Raw genomic sequence first — 24917 nt, forward strand, 5'->3', positions numbered from 1 at the left:
GAAGGGCTGGGAGCCTTGGTGAGGCCCTGGTGTCTGTGTAGGAGGGGGAAGGGCTGGGAGCCTTGGTGAGGCCCTGGTGTCTGTGTAGGAAGGGGAAGGGCTGGGAGCCTTGGTGAGGCCCTGGTGTCTGTGCAGGAAGGGGAAGGGCTGGGAGCCTTGGTGAGGCCCTGGTGTCTGTGCAGGAAGGGGAAGGGCTGGGAGCCCTGGTGTGTGCACAGGAAGGGGAAGGGCTGGGAGCCTCAGTGAGGCCCTGGTGTCTGTGCAGGAAGGGGAAGGGCTGGGAGCCTCGGTGAGGCCCTGGTGTCTGTGTAGGAAGGGGAAGGGCTGGGAGCCTTGGTGAGGCCCTGGTGTCTGTGTAGGAGGGGGAAGGGCCGGGAGCCTCGGTGAGGCCCTGGTGTCTGTGTAGGAAGGGGGAGGGCTCTGAGCTTTGGTGAGGCCTGGTGTGTGTGTGGGAAGGGGAAGGGCGGGGAGCCTTGGCAAGGCCTGGTGTGTGAGCATGAAGGGCTGGAAGTGACAAGTCTGGGACGGGGAGACAGCCCAGCACAGACTGCACGGCACGGCCTCACCAAATCGCAAGGATTTCCTAGGGGTACAAACGCTGATGACCTTCGTGAAATTTCTCTCAGGCTGTATAGGATTATGCAGCTTTCTGGTCTTGATGTTTGCACCTTATTTTTAAATGGTTAGAATGGACAGAGAGGAAGCTGCTGTGGGACCTGCTGGAGTCTGGGGAGCCCCATGGGCAGGAAGTGGCCGCCCCTCATGCTGACTTCAAGTCTTCCGCAGGTTTGGCGTCTTAGAACATGGTGCTGAGAACTCAGGCGGCACATCCCCAGTGTCAGTCTGAGGAACTGGGGTCACCTGGCAGCATCTCCTCAGCCTCCGGTGGCTCTGACCCCCAGGAGACGTCTCGGCCCCATCAGGCATGCATCCACCACCCATGCCAGGACAACCCTGGCAACAGGAGCTGAAGGACCACAGAGGGGCCTGAGCCAGCTGTCAGGCGTGGTGCCAAGGAACGGCTAGGTAGGGCCCCAGGTGGAGGAGCGTGGTCAGAGCCAGGGGCCTGCAGGCGGTCAGGTCTCACCCGGCTCAGCCCAGGGCACAGCTGCAGAGAGGACACCCTGCCTGAGAGGGCAGTGACAGGTGCAGCCACTGCATGGAAGCGGCTTACACAGCACAATCCACCCTCCCTCACTCAGCGCAGGATCCCCCAGCTCAGCACAGGGACACCTCCACTCAGCAGCGCAGGCCCCCCGCTAAGTGCAGTCCCCTCCTCCACTAAGCTCAGGGCCCCTCCAACTAAATGCAGGACCCCACAACAAAGCACAGGGCCCCCTCGAAGCTCAGGGCCCCCCTCAGAGCGGGTGTCTACCCTCAGCTGTTCCACTTCTGAACACACGCCCCACCTGCTGCCCCACCACTACCTGTCCCCTCAGGCCTGCGGGAACGGAGCTGGCTTGCTGCTCTCATGCAGCTCTGGTGCCCTCCCCACAGGCTTCCTTCTGCGGGCTCCCTGCCTCAGTCTCCCCTGCTGCTCCTGCCTCCCGGGCTCTCGTCTCCCGACTCTCTCTGCCTAGGTGACAGACGCAGGGGAACCACTGTGTCACTGCCCCCTCGCCGGCCAGGCTGCAGCTCTGAGGCCTCCCCGAGTGCCCAACTTCCCCTCACGGGAGCACAGGAGCTCTGGAGGGCACCACACAAGGCAGGGGTCACGGGTAGAGCCGTTTCCCCCTTGCAGACACAGCCTGAGGCTCAGCAGGGCCAGCCCAGCCTCAGGCCAGTCAGTGTGGGCTCCAGTGACACCAAGGCAACCTCCCCTGAAGTCACTCACACAGACCACTGCTCCCACAACTCTCCAAAAGGCACCCTCTGATCTGCTGGCCTCTCTTCCTGTCCTGCCGTCTTCTTGGGCTCAATGCTGATGAGGTTGGGTACCTGCAGAGGGCCTGGAGTTGTCCACCTCTGCGGCCTCTCCCCTCCTTTCCTCACTGGGACCCCAGAGCCCCGAGAAGGATAGACAGCAGTACCCTCCACCCCTGCTCAACACCCGCTCACAGAAGACCACCACATTCCACCCTGTCAGGACCCCAGAGCCCCGAGGACAGACAGCGGCACCCTCCACCCCTGCTCAACACCTGCTCACAGAAGGCCCCTGCGCTCAGCCCCATGCGGCCACTGGGGACAGGAGGATGGGAACCCCGCTCTCTGGCTGCCCACAGCTCTGTGAGGAAACAACACAGGAGACCCACCAGGCAGTGGCAGCTCACGGGGCGTCGGCGTGGGCCTCTCGCAGCTCCTGACAGGCAGCTGCCTGCACTTCCCACTAAGACCAGCATGGCCTGAGAGAAGATGCTAAGAACGCTTCCCAGCGATGTAGCCACGTTAGAAGCACCAAGCCGGCCCCACAGGACGTTACCTTTACAGAGCTCCGTGAGCAGCAGGAACTCAGCCTGCCCCGTGTCCGACTCCTCTTTGCCTATGGACGCTGCGGAACAGAACTGGACGATATTCGGGTGCCCGGAAAGCCTTTTCTGCAGTTGTGTTGTTAAAGGAGAACGTGCATAACCATGTCCACCGTTCTGTGCACTTAAAAACAAATGTAACCAACATGAAAACGCTGAAGTCCTAATACTTGAATCGACTCCCCTTGCGATTTGAGACATCAGAGTGGATGATGAGGACAGAGCGGGAGCGACCAAGAGGGAGGCGGATGGACGCGGGAGGAGCCGCAGGAGAAGGCGGGGATGAGGGCAGGCAGGCAGGCCACACACACCTGACCACAGCCACACTGGAGTCTGTCCCGCGCCAGGTGGGGGGACACAGGGCCCGCGGCAGGGCCCTCGGGGGCTGTGCACAGGGAGGCTGCGGGGTGGCTGTGTCCACCTGAACCCACGCTCAGGCAGCCGGCGGACTCGCCAAGTGGACAGAGCTAGGAGCGGAAAGAGAAGCAGAGTCTGAGGGTGGAAAGGACCGAAGACCCCTGGCTCAGGAGGGGTGTGTGGCAGGGACATATTCCCCATCAGCGCCAGGAGACACTCCACCCAATCATGCTTGGACAGCCTGAGAAAGGACGAAAGGGGCTGCTGAGAAGCCACACGGAAGCCTACGGGAGCCAGGCCAGCTGCACAGCTTCCGGCCCGGTCTCTGGAGAAGCCAAGGGGGAGGAGCTGAGGGAGCCAGGCCAGGGCCCCTGCAGTAACCAGCCTGTCCAATGGGCAGGGAGATCTCTTGGGTACGAACAACTCCATCCCCAACACCTCTGATCCTTTTACTACGACCCTGAGAGTAAAAAACAGGGAAAAAACTGCTTCTTACTACAAGTCGCCTACAGGTTAGTTTAGTAAAAGCAAAAGGCCAGTTTTAACACATGAAAGGCAACATCACAGAGTAGCGTCCTGGCGGCTGGCGGCCACGATTTGATGCATGTCCATGCCAGCCGAAGCCGCCGTGCTGGCCCCTGGCTCTGGGAAAAGGATACCATGAAACACACTTCTTGAATGATGGCTCTGTTCTTTTCCTCTTCGTTGGATAACAACCTCTGTATCAGGAAATAGCACACACAAAAATTAAATAATTTTTCCTTCCCACTTTACCTGATGCGTCATCTGAGATGTAAACACGCAAGGCAACGATGCAATGTGTCTGACACAGCCCCCATCCCGTGGTTCTCACCTTTGACCCGTGTAAAAATGTGCTGGGGGTTCAAGACCCTCGAAAGATCTTTGTGGTCCAAGGACACAAGATAAGGCAAAAACAGGAGCCTGCCCTCCAAACAGGCCAGAGTAAAATGAGACAGACAAAAAGGACGAGCGGAGATGCTCTGCGGAGACGGGGCGGCGTGCATGCAGACCACCAGCACAGGCCGCTCGTGGCCACTCTCGAAGGTGGGCCGCCCTGGGGCCCAGTGTGGTGACAGCAATGGGGTCTTCTTAGGTCTCAGGACAAAGCCACGCGGTGCAGACCCTCCCACAGTGACCCCCGTTTACAGACAGGCCATCAACACACATTTTTTCCAAGCAGCTTTTAAACTCCGCGTATTTATAGAGCCCTTATTTTGGCATGTGAAGGCCAAGAGGGCATGGCCCCACCATGAGGTCACCCTCGCCCTCTCTCCAAGGCAGCATAGTCCCCACCGCGGGCGGGGCAGGGCCACAGACGTGCGAAGCCCGAAGCCGGAGACCAAGGCTCCAGTGCGCCCAAGGCTGCTGAGCTTCAGCGGGAGAGAAGGGACCAGAATTCGCAGGTGGCAAAAAGAAACAAAGTAAACAACAGGGACGCACCCTGAAAACACTGTCACCCAGAGGGTCCCTTCAAACGTATCAGAAATCCAGAGGAAATGTTAGACCGTTCATTACCTTTAGTGCATATTCTCTGCCACTTCCCACATCTTGAGCTTCATATACAAATGCAAACCCTCCTGAAAATTAAAAATACTTATCAGTTCAATGCTATGATTTTATTTAACACATTGGGCTTAAAAACACCTTCACTAAGTAAAATACAAATTGACTTGTGGCTATGGCCGGCAGTTTTCTACAAAACATAATGGCCCCAGCATACACAGCGCCAGACACACAGCCCCAGTGCATACGCTCCCCCAACACACACGGACCCAACACACACGGACCCAACACACGGCCCCAGAGTACATGGCACCCCCTCACACATAGCCCCACACACACACAGCCTCCCACACACACAGCCCCAGAGCACACGCCCCCTCCATGCCCCCGCCACGGCCCCAGAATACATGGCTCCCCACCACCACAGCTCCAGAACACATGCCCATCCCCCACATGGCCCGAGTACACAGCCCACCCCCCCCCCACACACACACGGCCCCAGAGTATACAGCACCTCCACACACAGCCCCAGCGCACACAGCCCCCCAACACACATGGCTCCAGCACACACAGCCCCTGACACACTGCCCCTCCCAGTGCACACAGCCCCCCCATACAGTCCCAGAGTACACGACCCCACACACACAGCCCCAGCACACACCCCCCGCAACCTGCCCCAGACACACAGCCCCAGTGCTCACACACCCGCAGCCTCAGACACACAGCCCCAGCATATACAGCCCCAGACACACGGCCCCAGCGCACACACCACTGCCTTTCACTTGCTCTACTCCAGAGACAAGAAGGAGTAACTTAAAAACACAGATCAACAGAGGAGAAAAAACCAAAAGCAGTTTTCCCAAGACAAATGAAACTGACAAATTCTAGACAGACGGATCCGAAGAGAGAGAGAGCAAGGACAGATCTCCAATACCCAGAACAAGAGAGGGGACCTCACTTCCCTGACGCCCAGAAGAGAAAAAGACGCAAAAGTACACACCGACATCACTCATGAATGTGGACCAAAGAATTCTTAATACAATAGCAAACCAAGCCCAACAAGACTTAAAGAGTAGAGTTGGTTTAACATTTGAAAATCAATTTAACTCTATTGTTTTGGGGTCTAATTTGCTTAGCTTTCTTTTAGCTTTCTGCAGTGGAAACAGTAAATCGTGAAATTTAAAACTCTCGGTAAACTAGGAATAGAAAGAAACCTCCTCAGCCTGATAGCAGACATCTGTGAGACAGCAACGGGAAGACTGCCGTGAATGGTGCTAAGTTCAATCCTCCCATCTGACAGCAGGAAGCAGTCGGGGATCCTTGTTGTCACCACTGATGGTGAATACTGAAAGGAAGTTCCAGCCAGTGCAACCAGTCAAGAAAAAGAAAGAAAACACATCCAGATGAAAAGGGAAGTAAAAATATTTTTATTTGCAGGTGACATGATTATCTATGTGGAAAGTCCGGTGAAACCTACAAAAGAAAAGCTACCATAACTAATAAACGCATTCAGGACGGTCACCGGATGTAAGGCCAACGTACAAAAACCAACTGTGTTTCTACATGACCTCGGTTAGGCAGAGATGTTTTAGATAGAAGCACAAAAGCATGACCCATAAAAGAAAAGTAATGACAAACAGACTTCAAGAATTTCTGCTTTTGGAAATACACTGGCCAGAGGATGAAAAGATAAATCACCACTAGGTATTGCAAATCATATACCTAACAAAGCACTTCTACTGAGAAAATATTTTAAAAATCCAAGAACAATTTTTTTTTCTTCTGAGGCAGGATCTTACTTGTGTGTCACCCAGGATGGAGCGCAGTGGCACCATCACAACCCACCACCTTGACAGCTGGGCTCCAGCAATCCTCCCACCTCAGCCTCCCAAGTAGCTGGGACTACAGGCATGCACGACCACACCCGGCTACTTGCTTTCATTTTTTGTAGAGACAAGATTTCGCCAAGTTGCCCAGGCTGGTCTTGAACTCCAGGAGTGAAGCCTCTGAAAGTACTGGGACTACAGGTGTGAGCCACCGCACCCAGAGAACATTTTTAACGTGCAAAAGGTATGAACAGACATATCACCAAAGATATGCTTGTGACAAGTACGCAACGTGTTCCACCATCGCCCATTAGCCAAATGCAAGCTTAAACTGCTAAGATACGACTCCACGCCTAACAGAGTATCTAACATCGAAAAGCTGCCCAGACCAAGTGTTGGTGAAGATGTGGAGCAACTGGAAAGCTCAGGCACAGCTTTTGGAAATGCAGAATGGTACACCCACTCTGGAAAACATTTCAGCAATTTCTTAGAAAGTTCAACATACATCAACAATAGAGCCCGGACATTACGCTGCTTTGTATTTACCCAAGAAAAATCAAGGCACACATGTGTACAAAGACTCGAACACCGTACACAAATGTTCACAGCGGCTCTGTGTGCAATAGCCTAAAAACGGGAACAACCCCAATGCCCATCAACGGGTGAGTGAATGAACAAATTATCCACACCTGTAACACTACGCAGCAGTAAGAAGGATGAGACTAGTGTTACACCCAACAACGTGAATGACACACTAAAAAGCATCATGGTGAGTAAAAAAAAGCCAGGACAAAAAAAGACTACATACGTACAGTTTTGTGTACAGAAAACGTTAGAAAATGCAAACGAATCCATAGCAACAGAACACCAATCAGCAGTTTCCTGGGATGGGAACAGGGAAGCAGGGTGAAGGGTCATTGGGGGGAGGAGGGGACCGTGGCACCGATGCGCATGCTGACTGCCTTGATTGGTGAGGTAGACACGCCGTGTGCCGTACACACACACATACATGACACATGCCGAAACATTTAAAACATGCAGCCTGTATATCTCATCTTTACCTCAACAGAACTGTTAAAAAATTTAAATAATAAACAAACCTGTGAGGAAAAACACAGATGAAAGGAAGTAAATAGAAATCCATGAAATAGAAAACAGATGGCTCCACTGCTAAACCACATCAAACACCTAAAGACAAAATCACAACAAGCTTATAAAAAGTCTTTCATTAGATAGAGGAGAAGAGTTCCCAGCCCAATTCTCAAGGTTAGCATAACACTAACCAAAGAAGGGTATAAAGACCAAATCAAAGAAAGAGATCACTCATTAGCATAGACACAAAAAATCCTCAAGAAAATACTAGCAAATCCATTCTGGCAAAACATCATAAAGATAATAATACATCATAACCAGGTGGGATTCATCCCAGGAATGCAAGGTTGGTGTAACATTAAAAAATCAATCACTGTAAACCACATTAGCAGAATAGGGAACACTGGACCACCAACAAAATCATAGAAATGACAACTACAAAACACCTGCATCTAACATGAGACTTGACTGTTTTCTTGCTAAGATCAGGAATGAGGTGCCAGGTGTGCTCTCTGCACGGTTTTACAGCATTTTACCGGAGATCCTAGTTAATGAAAGGAAGCAAGAAAAAATAATAAAAGGCATAAAGATCAAAAAGGAGAAACTAACAAAAGATACAAAACTTCAGTTAGCCAGGAAAAATAAGCTCAAGAGATCTACTGTACAACATGATGACTACACAGTTAACAATTACTACGTTCTTGAAAAATGCAGTGGATGTTAAGGGTTTTCACCAAAAAACTGTGATGCAGTACACGTGTTAATTAGCGAGATGTGGTCATTCCATGGCGCACGCGCACTTCAAACCATCATGCTGTACACGACAAACAGTTTTGTCTGTCAACTTAAAATACTAAACATGAAAAACAGGAAGAACCAAACCTCCTGCTCTCCGACGCCATCCTGTAAAGGCAGAAGGCTCTAAAGGCCACACCGCCGCACAACCTTGGCAGGGCCACAGGTCTTCTGGGTCTCTCCCCGACCTCCTCCTCTCCAGCAGCACCCTGTGCTTGGTTCCACTCCACCACATTGACACAACTGCGCTTCCTCGAACACAGCACACCCCTTACTGCCCAGGGCCTTCCCCCCAGGCCTGGAAGGGGCACCCTGACACTGCGCACCACCCAGCTTGCTCCCTTGCATCCCCCAGGAGCTGCTCATCACTTCTGAGACACCTCCCTCCCTTAATGCACCTGCCCATCCCAGCCACTCTTTACAACTCACTCCTCCCTCCTAACACTTTCTGATACCTTACATTACATCACACACGTCCTCGGATACCTGCTGACCGTGTGTCTCAGCCAGACTGTAAACACCACGAGGCAGAAATTTCCTCCACATTGTTCACACACACATCCAACACCTAAGTGGTGCCTGACCAAAGGTGTCTACTAAGGGCTGGGCACGATGGCTCATGCCTGTAATCCCAATGCTTAGGGACGCTGAGGCAGGAGGATCACTTGAGCCCAGGAGTTTGTGACCAGCCTGGGCAATGTAGCAAGAACCTGTCTTGCAAAAACAATGAAAAAATTAGCTGGGTGCAGTGATGCCTGCCTGGAGTCCTAGCTACTTGGGAGGTGGAGATGGGAGGATCGCTTGGGCCCAGGAGTCTGAGGCTGCAGTGAGCTGTGATCACGCCACCGCACTCCAACCTAGATGACAGAGCAAGATCTTGTCTTAAAAAACAAAAGCCAAACCAACAACAGGCTGAGCACGACGGCTCACGCCTGTAATCCACCCACCTTGGGAGACCAAGGTCGGCGGATCACCTGCGGTCACAAGTTCCAGACCAGCCTGGTCAACATAGTGAAAACCCACCACTAAAAATACAAAAATCAGCTGGGCGTGGTGGTGGGCGCCTGTAATCCCAGCTACTTGGGAGGCTGAGGCGGGAGAATTGCTTGAACTCAGGAGGCGGAGGTTGCCGTGAGCCAAGATCAAGCCATCGCACTCCAGCCTGGGCGACAAGAGCGAAACTCCAATTCAAAAAAAAAAAAAAAGAAGAAGAAGAAAAAGCCATTTGCCAGGCACGGGCCCTCACACCTATAATCCTAGCACTTTGGGAGGCTGAGGTGGGCAGATCATGAGGTCAGGAGCAGAGCCCCCTGCAACCCCCACCCCCCACTCACTCTGACAGCCTCTGCTACCTTTATACACTCAGAGAGACGCCTCCTCCAGGGCACAATGTGCAGACCAGCGGGGGGCCAGAACATGCACCCTAAGGACACTGAGGAGCCTCGTGGGGCTCCCCCTAGGCTCCCAGCCCCACACCACCACACAGCCTTTGGCAAGCAACTAACCTCCGCAAACCTCATTTTTCTCTTCTGTAACATGGGAATAATTACAGTATCCACTTTCTAGGGCTGCTGTGAAGGTTGTGCTCAGCAAATACTAAGAGCCCCCAAGTGTTGCTGTGGTGGTTCTGATCATTGTTCCACACTGAGAGCTAGTCAAAGTGGACAAAGGTTGAAGGTCAAGCTGCCAACTTGGAAGTGAAGGGGGTTCACCTAAGGAGAGCTGAGAGAGGGCAGCTGGGCCTCACAGGCCTGATGACCCAGAAGCAACTGCCCAAGCCCCAGAGACCCTGGTCACCAGTGCTCTGCTCTGCCCACATCTCTCCCTAAGCCCCAGAGATCCTGGTCACCTGTGCTCTGCTCTGCCTGAACCCCTCCCTAAGCCCCAGAGACCCTGGTCACCTGTGCTCTGCTCTGCCCTGCCTGCATCTCTCCCGGAGTGAGCGCAGCCCATGCACTTGAGGCTCTGGGTCCAGGGAGAGGTACAAAGAAGCAAGGATGGCAGAACCCTGGTGGTCAAGAGAACAGCAGGGAGCCTCAGGGGTGGGTGCCCTTGGTCACGTGTCCTACGTGGGAGGAGGGCGCTACAAGGCTGGCTCGACACAGCCACCTAAGGGTCTACTTTTTTTTTTTTTTTTTTGCAGACGGAGTTTCACTCTGTCACCCAGGCTGGAGTGCAACGGTGTGATCTCAGCGCACTGTAGCCTCCACCTCCCAGGTTCAAGCGATTCTCCAGCCTCAGCCTCCCAAGTAGCTGGGATTACAGGCACCTGGCATCATGCCCAGCTAATTTTTGTATTTTTAGCAGAATCGGGGTTTTGCCATGTTGGCCAGGCTGGTTTCAAACTCCTGACCTCAGGCTATCTGCCCGCCTCGGCCTCCCAAAGTGCTGGGATTACAGGCATGAGCCACCACGCCCAGCTGGGTCTACTTTTAAGGTCAGTCTAAGGCGGGCACATTAGCTCACACCTGTGGTCCCAGCACTATAGGAAGCCAAGGCAGGGGGATCACGTGGACCCAGGAGTTCAAGGCTGCAGTGAGTCGTGATCGCTCCACTGCACTCAGCCTGGGCGACAGAGCCAGATTGTTTCCAATAAAAGAAAAAGATCTACAGTACACCCTGCAGAGGACATGCAGGGCCAACATGGGGCCTCCCCAGACACTGAGCCCACCTGGGAGGGCTTCTGAAACTTGCAGCCAAGAGGCTTGCCTATACCACACAATTCTGCAACTGTCTGTCAGTACCAAACACTCCCCGTGCCCTTACCCAGTCCAGAACAATCTACCTAAGTGAAAGGAGGAAGCCTCCAAAAGCCAGTTCTAGGAGGAAGACGTGGAGAGCCAGCACACAAACGAGTGGACCTGGGAGCGTGAGAAGGCCGAGGCGGTGGAGGAGGCCCAAGAAGGTGGGGAAGGCTGTGCCCTCACCATTTCCTAGGCCAGAGCTTGACCCCCAAGGCTCCTGAGCGGGCCCTGCCACACAGCTGATACTGCGCATGGCACACAAGGACTGCTGGCAGGCTGAAATTACATGCAACACCTAACCAAATGCACAAGGCAAGTTATACCTCAACTACACGGCGGTTGTGTGCCTTGTTTTCATTTTCTACCTCAATTTACCTCACTAGCATTAACCCAGAGTTCACGTCATCCACACAGGAAAGGTGGATCTCCTGCAGTCAGTGCGCAGCAGGTTCCGTTTCAGAAGCCACGGCACACAGACCCCAAAACAAAGAACACACAGAATACACTCACCCTAGGCATCTCTGACACTGTTGGTGCTTCTGATAATCTGCCTTTTAAAACAAGGAAGACTAGGCTGGGCGCGGTGGCTCACACTACTTTGGGAGGCCGAGGGAGGCGGATCACCTGAGGTCAGGAGTTCAACACCAGCCTGGCCAACATGGTGAAACCTCGTCTCTACTAAAAATACAAAACCCTAGCCCAGTGGTGGTGGCACGTGCCTATAATCCCAGCTACTCAGGAGGCTGAGGCAGGAGAATCGCTTGAACCCGGGAGGCGGAGGTCGCAGTGAGCCACGATCTCGCCATTGCACTCCAGCCTGGGCAACAAGAATGAAACTCCATCTCAAAAAAAAAAGACAACTAGTCAGGTGCAGTGGCACATGCCTGTAACCCCCGCTACTCAGGAGGCTGAGGTAGGAAGATCTAGAACACAGTTCAAATACATCCTGAGTAAGACCTCATCTCTTAAAAAAAAAAAAGGATAACAGAACAAATCTGAAGAAATTAGAAAGATATCTGGCTTCACAGCTCTGCCTAAAAACCCTTTCAACCACAAGTCCAAATTCCTAAAAGCTATAAAAACCATTTTTTCTTAACTCATTTGACAGCAAATCTATCATAACCTCATTTGGGATAAAACCTGACATGAACTGATACGGGGCTAATTACAGACTTTAATTATCCCACAGTGAGAATATTTATTCATTTAATTACAGAAATACTAATGTCTTCAATTACAGAATACTTTCCCAACTCCTCTGGGATTATCCCATGATATACAGGGTTACATGCTGCAACGATCATTCTGAAACCTGAAAAATTCTGACACTGCAAATATCTGTACTAAAGCGCTCAATTACGGGCCATCGCCATGTTTACGTGAGACAGCCTATGTTCTGAGGTTGCTGTCCGGACAAAACTTATTTAAATATGTTTATATAAATTAAAATCATTCAGTTTTCATACCCTGTTTCAGTAGACTTCAAAGTACTCAGGAGGCTGCAGGCCACCTGTTAAGTTTACAAGGAGGAAATCTACAGCTCCTAATTGCATTGGTTATTCTTATCTCCTGACTCGCCCAGATAGCAAAGGGAAACAAGTTCTTTTGCACAACCTCAGCGGCCACCCACATTTCCTTGTTCTTCTTCCTGGGTGCTGAGTGACCCACAATCTTCTTTCTTTACGAGAATCTTATCCAGGCCCCAGTGAGGGTGCATTCTCCATCCCTCCCATCCCATCCATGCCATCGCCTGCTTGGCCCCTTCCCAGAGGTCACCCTGTCTGGACCACCCCCAAGGATCTGTCCCCATGCTGCCTCGTCTCTCCATCCCAGAGCACAAGTCTGAAGTTCCAGAAACCAAGTCCTGTCCACGACAGATTTCTTAAAGAACGAAGATTACCACCTAGTTATTTCCATAATAAATGAGTTGATCGGGGGGAAATCTGTCATCTAACAGTTGTGAAAGAATGTCACACTTCAGCCACCACCTCTGAAAGAAGAGCTGAGAGCTTTCTTACCAAATCATACCCAAAATCTGTTTGGTCTTGACCACAATGGAGACAAAGTGTGTGATAACGCTACAGTCAAAATGTCTCTACAAGCCTTCTGTGATAATCAGAATTTTGGGATAGCTTCCTCTCTGGTCACAGGCCGGCCACCTGGACAGGCTAACCCTCCAGCCCTGAGAGGTACCACGGAGCGGGTGAGGGCTTCTGTGTACCTTCACTCCCTCTCCCTGTGCCAACACAGCAGAATAGACTTATGTTTCAGCACCGGAGTCAACTGTGTTTAGCCAATAAACTTCACAGCCAGTGAAACGTGACACACCCCCAGGCACCACTGGACAAAAAAGTAAGGAAGATCCACAAGAGAGAATGGGACCCACTGACACTGGGGATCGATTCCGTGTGACGGAAGGAGAGGACATTCAGGAAGCTAGAAATGGCATGCAGAAACGAAACTGACTAGAGACTAGCTCAAGAGTACTTAAGCTGAGCGACCTGTTCACTGTGCAAGTTCAAAGTAGGTCACAACTACTAGCTCTGCTTCCTGAACTACACATGCAATCACACAAGTAGATGTTCACTGGGAAGAGAAACACTGAGGTGCTAAGAAGGGGTCACGAGATCAAGAGACACAGCCCTGTCTACCCTCAGCAACCCAACCCCAGGCTACAACCCCAACTACCTGCCACGCGTGCGTAACCACCAACTCTGAAGTTCCCTGGACTCCAGAAGAACCAGCCCTGACCTCCAAAGTCCAGCCCTGGCCCTGCCTGCCCGATAACCCTAGATGTCAGGGGAAAAAAGGCCAAGGCCCACCTCCTGCACCGCTCACCTCCTGACTCCAGCTGCCGGCCTTCTCGGCACCCTCCCTCAGCCTCCGCTATGGCCCCCACCCAAGCTCCCTGCCTGCCACCATCCTCACTGTAACATCTTCCCCCACCCACCCTGAGGGGGTCCCCAGGCCCCAGGCCTTGCTGCAACTTGACCCTACTCCTAAGACAAGAAGTACCCGACCCGAACCCAGCCTCGCCCTTCGCAATCACCGCCAGCAGGCACTGACCCACGCCCCACTGTGACCCTCGCCTGGACCTGACCCGCGCCCCCGGCAGAGACCCTCCCCTGGCCGACTGTGACCCACGACCCCCGCCGGGACCCTCCCCAGCCCCGACCCACGCCCTTCCACTCCGAGCTGACGCTGCCCGCCGCGTTCGGGAGACGACACTCCACGGCCGCACCCGCGCTGCCGACCCGGGGCCTCACCTTCCGCCAGAACCCGCCGCACCCGCAGCCGCAGCTCGCCCAGTTCCACCGTCTGCCCCACGAAGTCACTGTGGTCGCGGCCGGAAGCGCCGCCCAGGGAGCCTGGGCCCGCCAAGAAGTCGAGCGCCGACTGCAGCAGCGACATGGCGGTGGCAGCGCCGCACCCCGCGGCAGCCGGAGTGGTCGGGCTCGGGCTCCTGCTGCCTCGCTCTCCGGGTCCGCTCAGCAACCGCCAGCCCCGAGCGGCACCATCTTCCGCCCCGACGCCGTGACGTAGGCGCGCGTGAGGGCGCGTCGCGACAGGAGGCGTCGCGGCCCAGCCCCATCCCCTCCGCTGCGGCCTCACTTCCTGACTGCGCGCGCAGACGCAGAGGTCTGATGCAGACAGCGCGTGCGCGGCGTCGCGGGACTCGTGACGGACTTCCTGCCGTCAAGCGCCCGGCTGGCCTGACTCAAGCGGAGGCGCGCGGAGCAGTCGCCGTGGCGATTCCCGCCCAGGTAGTTCGGCGCCGCATCCCCGCTCCCGGTACCGTTCCCCACATGGTCTGTTTTGCGGGAGGCTTCTCAGCTGTCTCCGGTTTAAGCGCTTCACCATCCTCTGGGTGGAGTCCGCTTCCCGCTTGCTGTTAGCAATGGGAGAAAAATGGGTTCGCGCATTCTCCTCTCAGTTGGCTAAGGAGCACGGAGTTAGCGTCCTAAGCCTTAAGTAAATACTTTGTTTTCTGAGGTCGGCGTTTCCTGTGACGCTTAGCGAGTAAGGTTGGCAGCCCCCTCCTGGCAGCCGGGCGGCAGATTGCAGGTGAAAGGCTGCTGCACTCCCCTGTCTTCCGAGCAGAGGGCCCGAGTCTGGGCTGGGGCAGCGACCAGTCGTGGGAGCCGGGGGCCAGAAAACCTTCGTTCTGGGCAACCGCACGCTGCAGAGGCTGCCCTGTCACCCTCAAGGTTCGTTCGCACCCTCACCTTTTCCAAGACAAAAAGCAGGTCCTCTTGAGCCACTTGGAAGGGTTCATAGTGCCCAACATGAAAAGGTGACTTTCCTTACAGGACAATAAGGGAATGGTTCACGGAAAATGCATTTTTAGTTTTTGACCCACGCAGTATTTGGGGATTGGGGGTGGATAGCAGGACGTGAATTAGTTGCTGTCATTTAAAGACCGGGCGCGGTGGCTCACGCCTGTAATCTCAGCTACTCGGAGGCTGAGGCAGGAGAATCGCTTGAACCTGGGAGGTGGAGGGTGCAGTCATTGAGCCAAGATTGGGATCGCACCACTGCACTCCAGCCTGGGCAACAGAGTGAGACTCCGCCTCAAAAAAAAAAAAAGGCCTAAACTTTAAAACCTAGTTTTTCAGCTTCTGTAGAAAAATCAAACCTATCAATATTGGACCCCAAATCACGCGTGTTACCAGTTACCTAGAGCGGTCCCTTCAGGTAAGACACAGTCATTTGCCTGGCCGGTTTGGCTCATGTATGTTACCTGCCTGGTCCCTGTAGTCATTTGAGGTTGCAACCCTTTGCGTAGAGTATTTGTTCTCAAACTCAAAAGTGGATTCTAAAGCTCAAATCAGCATCTTACCTGTCCCAGAAGCTGACATCTGTTATCTTTATCATTGAAAGATAATAGGCTCAGCTCATTGGAACACTTACCTATTTTATGGAATGAAGTGTTGCATGAAGCCAAATGAGATCTTCAAAATGACAATAGCAGTAGCTTAGTTTATACAGTGATTTATTGCTTACAACATTCTTTTCTGTAATGATTCATTGTAATGATCCTAAAACATCTTTGTGAAGAAAGCACAGTGTAATTATCCCCCTTTGTTTTGGGATGAGAAAATATGCTTAAAATGCCATTATTTGGCCAGGATCAACAAGCAGTACAGCTAAAATTCAACACAAGTCATGGCTTTTCCAGCCACTGCATTTGTCTGCTAGACTGGAATAGAAGGATCAAGAGCTCAGGAAGGAGTCCATGCTGGAGACAGATACTTGGGCATCTTCAGCATGTAGGCGGCAGTTGGCTCGAGGAGCTGAAGAGAAGACCAACAGAGATGGCATATTATACATAAAGAGGTTAGAATCTTCAGAAAATGGACAGCATATGGAGAAAGAGCAGCCAGTGAAGGAGGAAGGAAACCAAGAGCCAAGGAATCAGGATGTTTGGGTCCGAGAATGTAGTTCAAAGTGTTGAATGCCACTTAAAAAGTTAAATAGGAAAAGAAGTGGAAGATACGTGTTTTCACCAAGAATAGCTTCATTGGAGTAATGAGGTGGAAGCTACGTATTACCACAGTGGAGGAATGAAGAGATGATGAGGTAGAGATGGCAAGTAGAGATAAGAAGTTTGGCTGTGAAGAAGAGAATACGGGAGCTAGAAGGATGATGTAGTGTTGAGATGGTTTAAGATGAGAGACTCTTGAGCAGCCTAAAGCTAATGGAAAGGAGAGAAGGTTTGCTGGTACAGGAGAAAGAGGAATAATAAGATAATTCTATCTTAATGAGATGTCCTCTATCTTTTATAACATAGGTGGGGAATGACATCCAAAGTATAGGTAGAGGTGTTTGCTTTGGACACAGGAAAAACAGGAGAGGAAGAAATGTGGGTTGTAGTTGCAGGTAACTTTATGTATTTATTGGAATGAAGGTGAAGAAATTATCTAATGGCTTCTGTTTTCATTGTGAATGAGGAAAGAAAAACATCAACTGAAAGTGAGAGGGAGGTAGGAAACCCAAGATTTAAGAAGTGTTGAAAAGATCTAAAATAGCTATTACAGAAAACCTAGTAAATAATTCACTAGAAAGCATGATAGAGTTTAAGCACTCATTTGGAGGCCACGAACTTATACTGGCATGACCTAGGATCGAGTGATGATTTCTAAACCGTGTAATTACTTTGGAAACCAGGGTCAGACTACTTATGAATGTGTATGGAGCACCTTCTTTTTTCTTTTCTTTCTTTTTTTTTGAGATTGAGTCTCGCTTTGTCACCAGGCTGGAGTGCAGTGGCGTCGTCTTGGCTCAGTGCAACCACCACCTCCTGGGTTCAAGCAATTCTCCTGCCTCAGCCTCCCAAGTAGCTAGGACTACAGGCACATGCCATCACGCCTGGCTAATTTTTTGTATTTTTAGTAGAGATGGAATTTCACTGTGTTAGCCAGGATGGTGTCGATCTCCTGACCTCGTGATTCGCCCACTTGGCCTCCTAAAGTGCTGGGATTACAGGCGTGAGTGACTGCGCCTGGCCAAGGAGCACCTTTATTTAGTGGCATTGAAGTAGATGCTACAGTAATACTATCTTAACCCAAGTATCTATCTTCATATCTCATCTGAATTCTCAGATGCTTGTACTTAGATATCTGTCTCACCACATATATAAACAAGTATATATCCAAAACTGAATTTATAGTCTTAATCCCCATACCTGATCTTCTAAATTTTATTGCAAATAATATTATAAAAAATTAAGAGGATCATTTTATAATGATGAAGGGGTGAATTCATCAAAAAGACATAATAATCCTAAAGATTTATGCACCTAACAACAAAGCTCTAAAATACATGAAGCATAAACTAATAGCTGCAAGGAGGGAGAAAAATCACAATTGTACTCGGAGATTGATGTAGTTGGAGAATATTATTTCTCAATAAATAATAGGATAAATAACCAGAAAATCACTAAGGATATAGTAGACTTGAACATAACTGTCAACTGACTTGACATAATGAACATGTGTGGAACATTCCTCACAATAGCAGCCTAGAATACACAATTTTTCAAGTGCATTAGAACATTTACTAAGCCTGATCATATTCCAGTCTACTAAACCAGTATGTTATCTGACCAGAATGATATTTAATATTAAAGTAGAAATCATTAACAGATTGGAAAATCCTTTGAATATTTGGAAACTGAATAACTCACTTTTTTTTTTTAACTCACTTTTAAATAACTCATGGGTCAACAAAGAAAAGGGAAATGACAAAGTATTTTAAACAGAATGAAAATGAAAATACAGCATTTAAAAATAGTGGGATGCAGCTAAAACAGTATTAAAAGGTAGGCCTCGAATCAGTGATCTCAGCAGTCACCTTAGGAAACTAGAAAAGTCAGCCAGGCATGGTGGCTCATTTTGGTAGGCCAAGGCAAGCAGATCACTTGAGGTCAGAGGTTTGAGACCAGCCGAGCCAACATGGTGAAACCCCCATTTCTACTAAAAATACAAAAATTAGCTAAATGTGGCAGTGCACGCTTGCGGTTCCAGCTACTTGGGAGCCTGAGGCCAGAGAATCACTTGAACCCAGGAGGCGGAGGTTGCAGTGAGCTGAGATCGTGCCACTGCACTCCAGTCTGGGCCACAGGGCAAGACTCTGTCTCAAAAAAAAAAAAAAAAAAACAAACTAGAAAAGTAAGAGCAAACGAAACCCAAAGTGAGTATAAGAAGGCAGATAATAAGTATCAGAGTGGAATTCAAAAAAATAGAAAACAAAAGCAATAGAGAAAATCAGTGAAACTAAAAGCTGATTCTTTGAGATTAATAAAACTGAAAAATCTCTGGTCACACTGAACAAGAAAAAGACAAGACACAAATTACCAGTGTCAGGAATGAGAGACGACATCACTACTGAAAGGATAATCAGAGACTGTTATGAACAACTTCAGGCCAACAAATTCAGCATCTTAGACGAAACAAATTCCTGGAAAGCACAAACTACTTAAGCTCTTTTAAGAAGAAATAGATAGTGTGTATGAAAGGAAAGAAGGCTAGCACTCTGCTTGACAAGGATGAGAGAGGCCGTGACACACACACAGTTAAGGCATTGCAACATACTTTGTGCCATCTAACCATCTTTTTTTTTTTTTTTTGAGGGGATGGATACCCCATTCTCCATGATGTGATTATTACACATTGCACGCTTGTATCAAAACATGTACCCCATAAATAGATATACCTACTATATACCTACAAAAATTAAAAAATTAAATGTTTTTTAAAAAGAAGGAAATAAATAACCTAAATAGCTCTACGTCTATTAAAGCATTGAATTTATAGTTGACAAATCTTCCTTTAAAGAGGACTCCAGAATTGGCTGGGTGAGGTGGCTCACACCTGTAATCCCAGCACTTTAGGAGGCCAAGGCAGGCGGATCACCTGAGGTCAGGAGTTCGAGACCAGCCTGGCCAACATGGTGAAACCTCATCTCTACTAAAAATACAAAAATTAGTGGTGGTGGGTATTTGTAATCCTAGCTACTTGGGAAGCTGAGGCAGGAGAATCGCTTGAACCCAGGAGGTGAAGGTTGCAGTGAGCCAGGATCGCTCCACTGCATTCTAGCCTGAGTGACAGAGGGAGACTCCATCTCAAAAAAAGAAAAAAAGTGAAAAAACAAAATGGATCATCTCAGTAGATCCAGAGAAGCATTCGACAGAATCCAACATCCATTACTGATTAAAAAAAAAAACAACAACAAACCAAGTAAAATGAAACTTCTTCAACACAGTAAGGGCATCTGTGAAAAACCTGTGGCTAGCATCATATGAAATAATAAAAGACTGAATATTTTCCTAAGACCAGGAACAAGCCAAGGCTGCCTGTGTGATCTCACAACTATTCAGTATTGTAGTAGAAATTCTTGCCAACGTAATCAGGCAAGATAAAGTGCCGGCACCAGGTGTGGTGGGTCACACCTGTAATCCCAGCACTTAGGGAGGCTGAGGCAGGAAGACAACCTGATGTCAGGAATTTGAGACCAGCCTGGCCAACATGATGGAACCCCATCTGTACTTAAAATACAAAAATTAGCCAGGCGTGGTGACACGCACCTGTAATCTCAGCTACTCCAGAGGCTAAGGCAGGAGAAACACTTGAACCTGGGAGGTGGAGGTTGTAGTGAGCTGAGATCACACCACTGCATTACAGCCTGGGGGACAAGTGAGACTTGGTCTCCAAAAAAAAAAAAATATATATATATATATATATATCAGATGTAGAAAGAGCTACTAGTGAGTTTACCAAGGTAGCAGGATACAAGATAAATATGCAAAAATCACTTCATTTCTATATACCAGCAATAAATATTGGAGGTTGAAACTAGAAACATTTACAATAGCATCAAAAAGTCTGAAATACTTGGGTTAAATGTGAAAAAAGATGTGCAAAACTTATATGCTGAAAACTATGAAACTTTGCTGAAAAAAAATTCAAACTGATAGTAAATGGAGAGATATGCCATATTCATAAACTAGGAGATTCAACAGTGCAGTTCTCAAACTGATGTGTAGATTCAATGTAATCCAGTCAAATTCCCAGCAGCCTGTAAGAATTTCATACATAGTTTCTAAAATTTATTTGGCTCTGCAAAGGAGCTAGAACAGCCAAAACAAGTTTGAACAAGAAGACAAAACTGTGTGGCATACATTACCTAACTTAAACACTGAAAGCCACGGTAGTCAGCCACTGTCGTGGCTGGGTGTAGAGGTGGTTGCCTGTAGTTGCAGCAACTTGGCATGTTGAGGCGGGAGGATCTCTGAGCCTAGGAGTTTGAATCTAGCCTGGGCAACAGTGTGGAGTTACTATAAAGATAGCTAACTAGGTAAATAGAAGAGTACAGAAATTGGTTCACAGGTATCTATGATGAATTGATTTTTTATAAATGTGCAAAAGTAGTTCATTGAAGAAAGGATAATTGTTGAAATACTGGAAAAATTAGATATTTGGGGTTTTTTTGTTTTTGTGTTTTTCAAGTGATTCTCCTGCCTCAGCCTCCTGAGTAGCTAGGATTACAGGCATGTGCCACCACATGCAGCTAATTTTGTATTTTTAGTAGAGATGGGGTTTTTCCATGTTGCTCTGGCTGGTCGTGAACTCCCGACCTCAGGTGATCCACCCACCTTGGCCTCCCAAAGTGCTGGAGTTACAGACGTGAGCCACTGCGCCCGGCCCAGACATTCATATATTTTTAAAAAAAAAAAAAAAAAAAAATGGAAACTTGGGCCAGGTGCAAGGACTCATGCCTGTAATCCCAGCTCTTTGGGAAGCCAGGGCGGGCTGAACACTCGAGGTCGGGAATTTGAGACCAGCCTGACCAACATGGTGAAACCCCATCTCTACTAAAAATACAATAATTAGTTGGGCATGGGGATAGGCGCCTGTAATCCTAGCTACTTGGGAGGCTGAAGCAAGAGACTTGCTTCAACCCAGGATGCAGAGGTTGCAGTGAGCCAAGATCACACCACTGCACTCCAGCCTGGGCAACAGAGTGAGGCTCTGCCTCAAAAAAAAAAAAAAACAAAAACAAAACCGAGGAACTTTAATCCATACCTAGCACTATATGTAAAAATTAACTTAAAATCATAAATCTAAAGGTGAGATCTGAAACTGTAAAACTGTTAGAAGAAAATCTATGAAATGTTCTGTGAGATTTTTAGCCATGACACTAAAAGCATGATCCATAAAGGAAACAGATGAACTGGATTCCCTCAACATGAAGAACTTCGTAATACACCGTTGGAAATAGCCCATATGAACAGTAGGTAAATAGATAAACTGATAAGTCCGTAATATGGGATATCATTCAGTAGTAAAAAGATAAGCTGTCAAGCAACAGCAATACTTGAAGGAACCTGAAATGCGCATATTGCTTAATGAAAGAAGTCAATCTGAAAAGGTTACATAGTATATGATTCTAACTATAGAGCATTCTGGAGAGGCAAAACTGTGAAGACAGTAAAAAGAGCAATAGGCACGGTGCAGTGGCTCACGCCTGTAATCCCAGCACTTTGGGAGGCTGAGGCGGGCAGATCAATTGAGGTCAAGAGTTTAAGAGCAACCTGGCCAACGTGGTGAAACCCCATCTGTACTAAAAATATAAAATTAGCTAGGTATGGTGGCGGGCGCCTGTAATCCTAGCTACTTAGGAGGCTGAGGCAGGAGAATCGCTTGAACCCAGGAGGTGGAGGTTGCTGTAAACCGAGATTACGCCACTGCACTCCAGCGAAACTCCATCTCAAAAGAAAAAAAAGAGCAATAGTTGCTAGGTGTTAAGGGAGAAAGAGGGAGGGTGGAGCACTGGAGATTTTTAGGGTGTTAAAACTGTGTCATTTTGTGTGTCATTTAGGTTGTTATTCTGTGTCATACTGTTTTGATGAAAATAGGTCATTTTACATTTGTCAAAACCCATAGAAGGTACAGCAGGGAGTGAACCCTAATGTAAACCACGGACTTAATTGTAATGTATGAATATTTGCTTGTCAATTGTGACAGATGTGTCATACTAATGTAAGATTAATAATAGGGGAAAGGGGAAGGGGGGGGTGTGAAGCTGTATAAAAGAACTCTGTACTTTCTGCTCAATTTTTGTTTTGTTTTTTTTGAGACGAAGTCTCCATCACTCAGGCTGGAGTGCAGTGGCGCCATCTCAGCTTATGGCAGCCTGTACCTCCCTGGTTCAAGCAATTCTCCTGCCTCAGCCTCCCAAGTGGCTGGGATTACAGACGTGCACCACCACGCCCAGCTAATTTTTGCCCGGCTAATTTTTTGTATTTTAGTAGATAGAGACAGTTTCACCATGGCCAGAATGGTCTCGATCTCCTGACCTCATGATCCGCCCACCTCAGCCTCTCAAAGTGCTGGAATTACAGACGTGAGCTACTGCGCCCAGCCTTGAGTTGATTTTTGTATGTGTATTAGATCGAGTCCAAATTCATTGCTTTGCATGTGGATATTCAGTTGTCCCAATACCATTTGTTGAACAGACTTTTCCCATTGAGTGGTCTTGGCATCCTCGTCAGAATCAGTTAACCATAAATGTAGGGTTTATTTCTGAACTCTCTTGGTTGTGTCTTTATGCTGTCTTCATTATTGTAGCTTTGTACTAAGTTTTGAAATCAGGAAGTGTGAGTGCTCTCAATTTTGTTCTTTTTCAAGATTATTTTGGCTATTATAGGTTCCTTGAATTTTGGGATCAGCTTATTGATTTCTGCATAGATAAGTTGAAATTTTTATACAGATTGCATTGAGTCTATAGATCAATTTGGAAAGTACTGCTGTCTTAAAAGTATTGTCTTCCAATTTGTGAATAAAGGACATCTCTTCACTTATTTAGGTTTTCTTCAATCTCTTTCAACAAAGTTTTGTACTTTTGTTAAATTTGTTCCTAAATAATTTTTGATGCTATTAGAAATGGAATTATTTTTTAGATTTCATTCTCAGATTGTTTATTGCTAATGAATAAAACATTGTGGCCAGGAGCAGTAGTTGACACCTGTAATCCCAGCATTTTGGAAGGCCAAGATCAAAGGATTACCTGAGCACAGGAATTTGAGGCTGCAGTGAGCTGTGATTGCACCACTGCATTTTAGCCGGGGCCAGAGAGAGACATCATGTCTCAAAAATAATGAAAAATAAGAAACACAGTTTATTTTTGTATATTGATCTTGTTTTCTGCCAACTTCTTATACTCATTTACTAGTATAATAGATTTGGGGGTGTGTATTCCTTATTGTGTATATAAAATCACATCATTTGCAAAGAGAGACAATTTTATTTCTTCCTTTCCAATCTGAATGTCTTCTATCTGATTTTCTTGCCCGATTGCCCTGGCTGGAACCTCTAGTACAATGTTTAGTAGAAGTGATAAGAGCAAACATCGCTTGTGTTGTTCCTGATGGTGGGGGATGTTTACCGACAGAAGGATGTTAACTGCAGGGTTTTTATAGATGTCCTTAAACAATATGTGGAATGTTCTAATCATGAAGAAGTGTTGGATTTTGTCTGTTTCTTTTTCTGCATTTATTGAGATGAGCATGTGGTTTTTATCTGTTACTCTATTGATATGGTATATTACAGTAATTGGTTTTCAGATTTTAAGCCAACCTTGCATTTTTGGAATCAATCCCACTTAGTCATGGTATATAATCCTTTTTATATGTTCCTGGACTGCATTTGTTAATATTTTGTTGAGGGTTTTTCTGTCTATAGTCAATATTTACTGATTTTTTTAAAAATAAATTTTAATTGAAAAAATTAAACATAGAAAAATGTTCTAGAAAACAATGTAATGAACATGTCTTTCCCGTTATTAGTGCCTAAAGAAATAGATGTTACTTTTCGTCTTATTTTTGTCAGAGTAAGTCCCCTGCATGCTGTCTTTCCTACTGTAATAATTGCAAATAAAAACTAGTACTAAATGAAAAGGTATGTCGAAGCCAGTGGGTTGGTTGGAAAGGGGAATCGCACCTGAAGTGACTTACACAGGTGAGTTTCTCAATTCCTAAGCCTATGCATGGCCTTGCCTGTAGGCGGCCCTCAGTTGCAGGGCTGTACTGGGGGTTCTTGCATAGGCAGTAAAAACTCAGGAAATCCTCATCTTTCTGCCTGGGGTTCCAAAATAGAGCTACACAAATGTAGTCAATTAATGTTTGACCCAAGTGCAAAGGCAATTAATTGAGTGAAGAAAGGAGAGTCTAAAGCGTGGCGTGAGGATGATTGGACATCTGGATGCAAAAAAAAGAAACTCCACTCTACTTTGCACATTATGTAAAAATTAATGTAGATCATGGGTCTAAAAGTAGCACCTAAAACCTAAAAACTTGTGGAGGAAAACAGAAAATCTTTCTGATCTTGGGTTAGGCAAAGAGTTGTGAGACACAATAATAAAAGGGTGATCCATAAAAGAATTTTTTTTGTTTTTGAGACAGATTCTTGCCCTGTCTTCCAAGCTGGTTGCACAATCTCGGCTCACCGCAACCCCCACCTCTCAGGATGAAGTAATTCTCCTGCCTCAGCCTCCTGAATAGCTGAGATTACACGCACCCACTACCACACCTGGCTATTTTTTGCATTTTTCGTAGA

At 48.2% G+C, this 24917-nt stretch overlaps 2 protein-coding genes and 1 pseudogene across 11 annotated transcripts in view; 2 read left to right on the forward strand and 1 right to left on the reverse strand.

The window, feature by feature from the left end:
- The window catches only part of GAK (cyclin G associated kinase), a 74502-nt gene extending 60091 nt beyond the window's left edge, over window positions 1-14411 (reverse strand). For 2 of the 4 annotated variants that reach the window (XM_032253873.1, XM_032253872.1), the window contains exons 1-4: window positions 14070-14411; window positions 4359-4420; window positions 3482-3541; window positions 2420-2534 (exon numbers count right to left, since the gene is read on the reverse strand). In XM_032253873.1, coding sequence (XP_032109764.1) covers window positions 2420-2534; window positions 3482-3541; window positions 4359-4420; window positions 14070-14214 — 382 coding nt within the window. In that variant the 5' untranslated portion in view covers window positions 14215-14411. Of the gene's footprint in view, window positions 1-2419; window positions 2535-3481; window positions 3542-4283; window positions 4421-14069 lie in introns of those variants that run through there. The other 2 variants (XM_032253875.1, XM_032253874.1) reach the window with 2 other exon arrangements.
- A 2-nt stretch (window positions 14412-14413) lies between these two features.
- TMEM175 (transmembrane protein 175) overlaps window positions 14414-24917 on the forward strand; it is a 28358-nt gene continuing 17854 nt past the window's right edge. For 2 of the 7 annotated variants that reach the window (XM_032253884.1, XM_032253885.1), the window contains exon 1: window positions 14453-14567. The gene's annotated coding sequence lies outside the window, so the exon portion shown is untranslated. Of the gene's footprint in view, window positions 14596-24917 lie in introns of all 7 variants that reach the window. The other 5 variants (XM_032253883.1, XM_032253880.1, XM_032253888.1 and 2 more) reach the window with 5 other exon arrangements.
- LOC116534095 lies at window positions 18808-18922 on the forward strand (annotated as a pseudogene).

This window comes from Sapajus apella, unplaced genomic scaffold (genome assembly GCF_009761245.1).
Source record: "Sapajus apella isolate SASKATOON/1434 unplaced genomic scaffold, GSC_monkey_1.0 scaffold85, whole genome shotgun sequence".
NCBI classification, from domain to species: domain Eukaryota; kingdom Metazoa; phylum Chordata; class Mammalia; order Primates; family Cebidae; genus Sapajus; species Sapajus apella.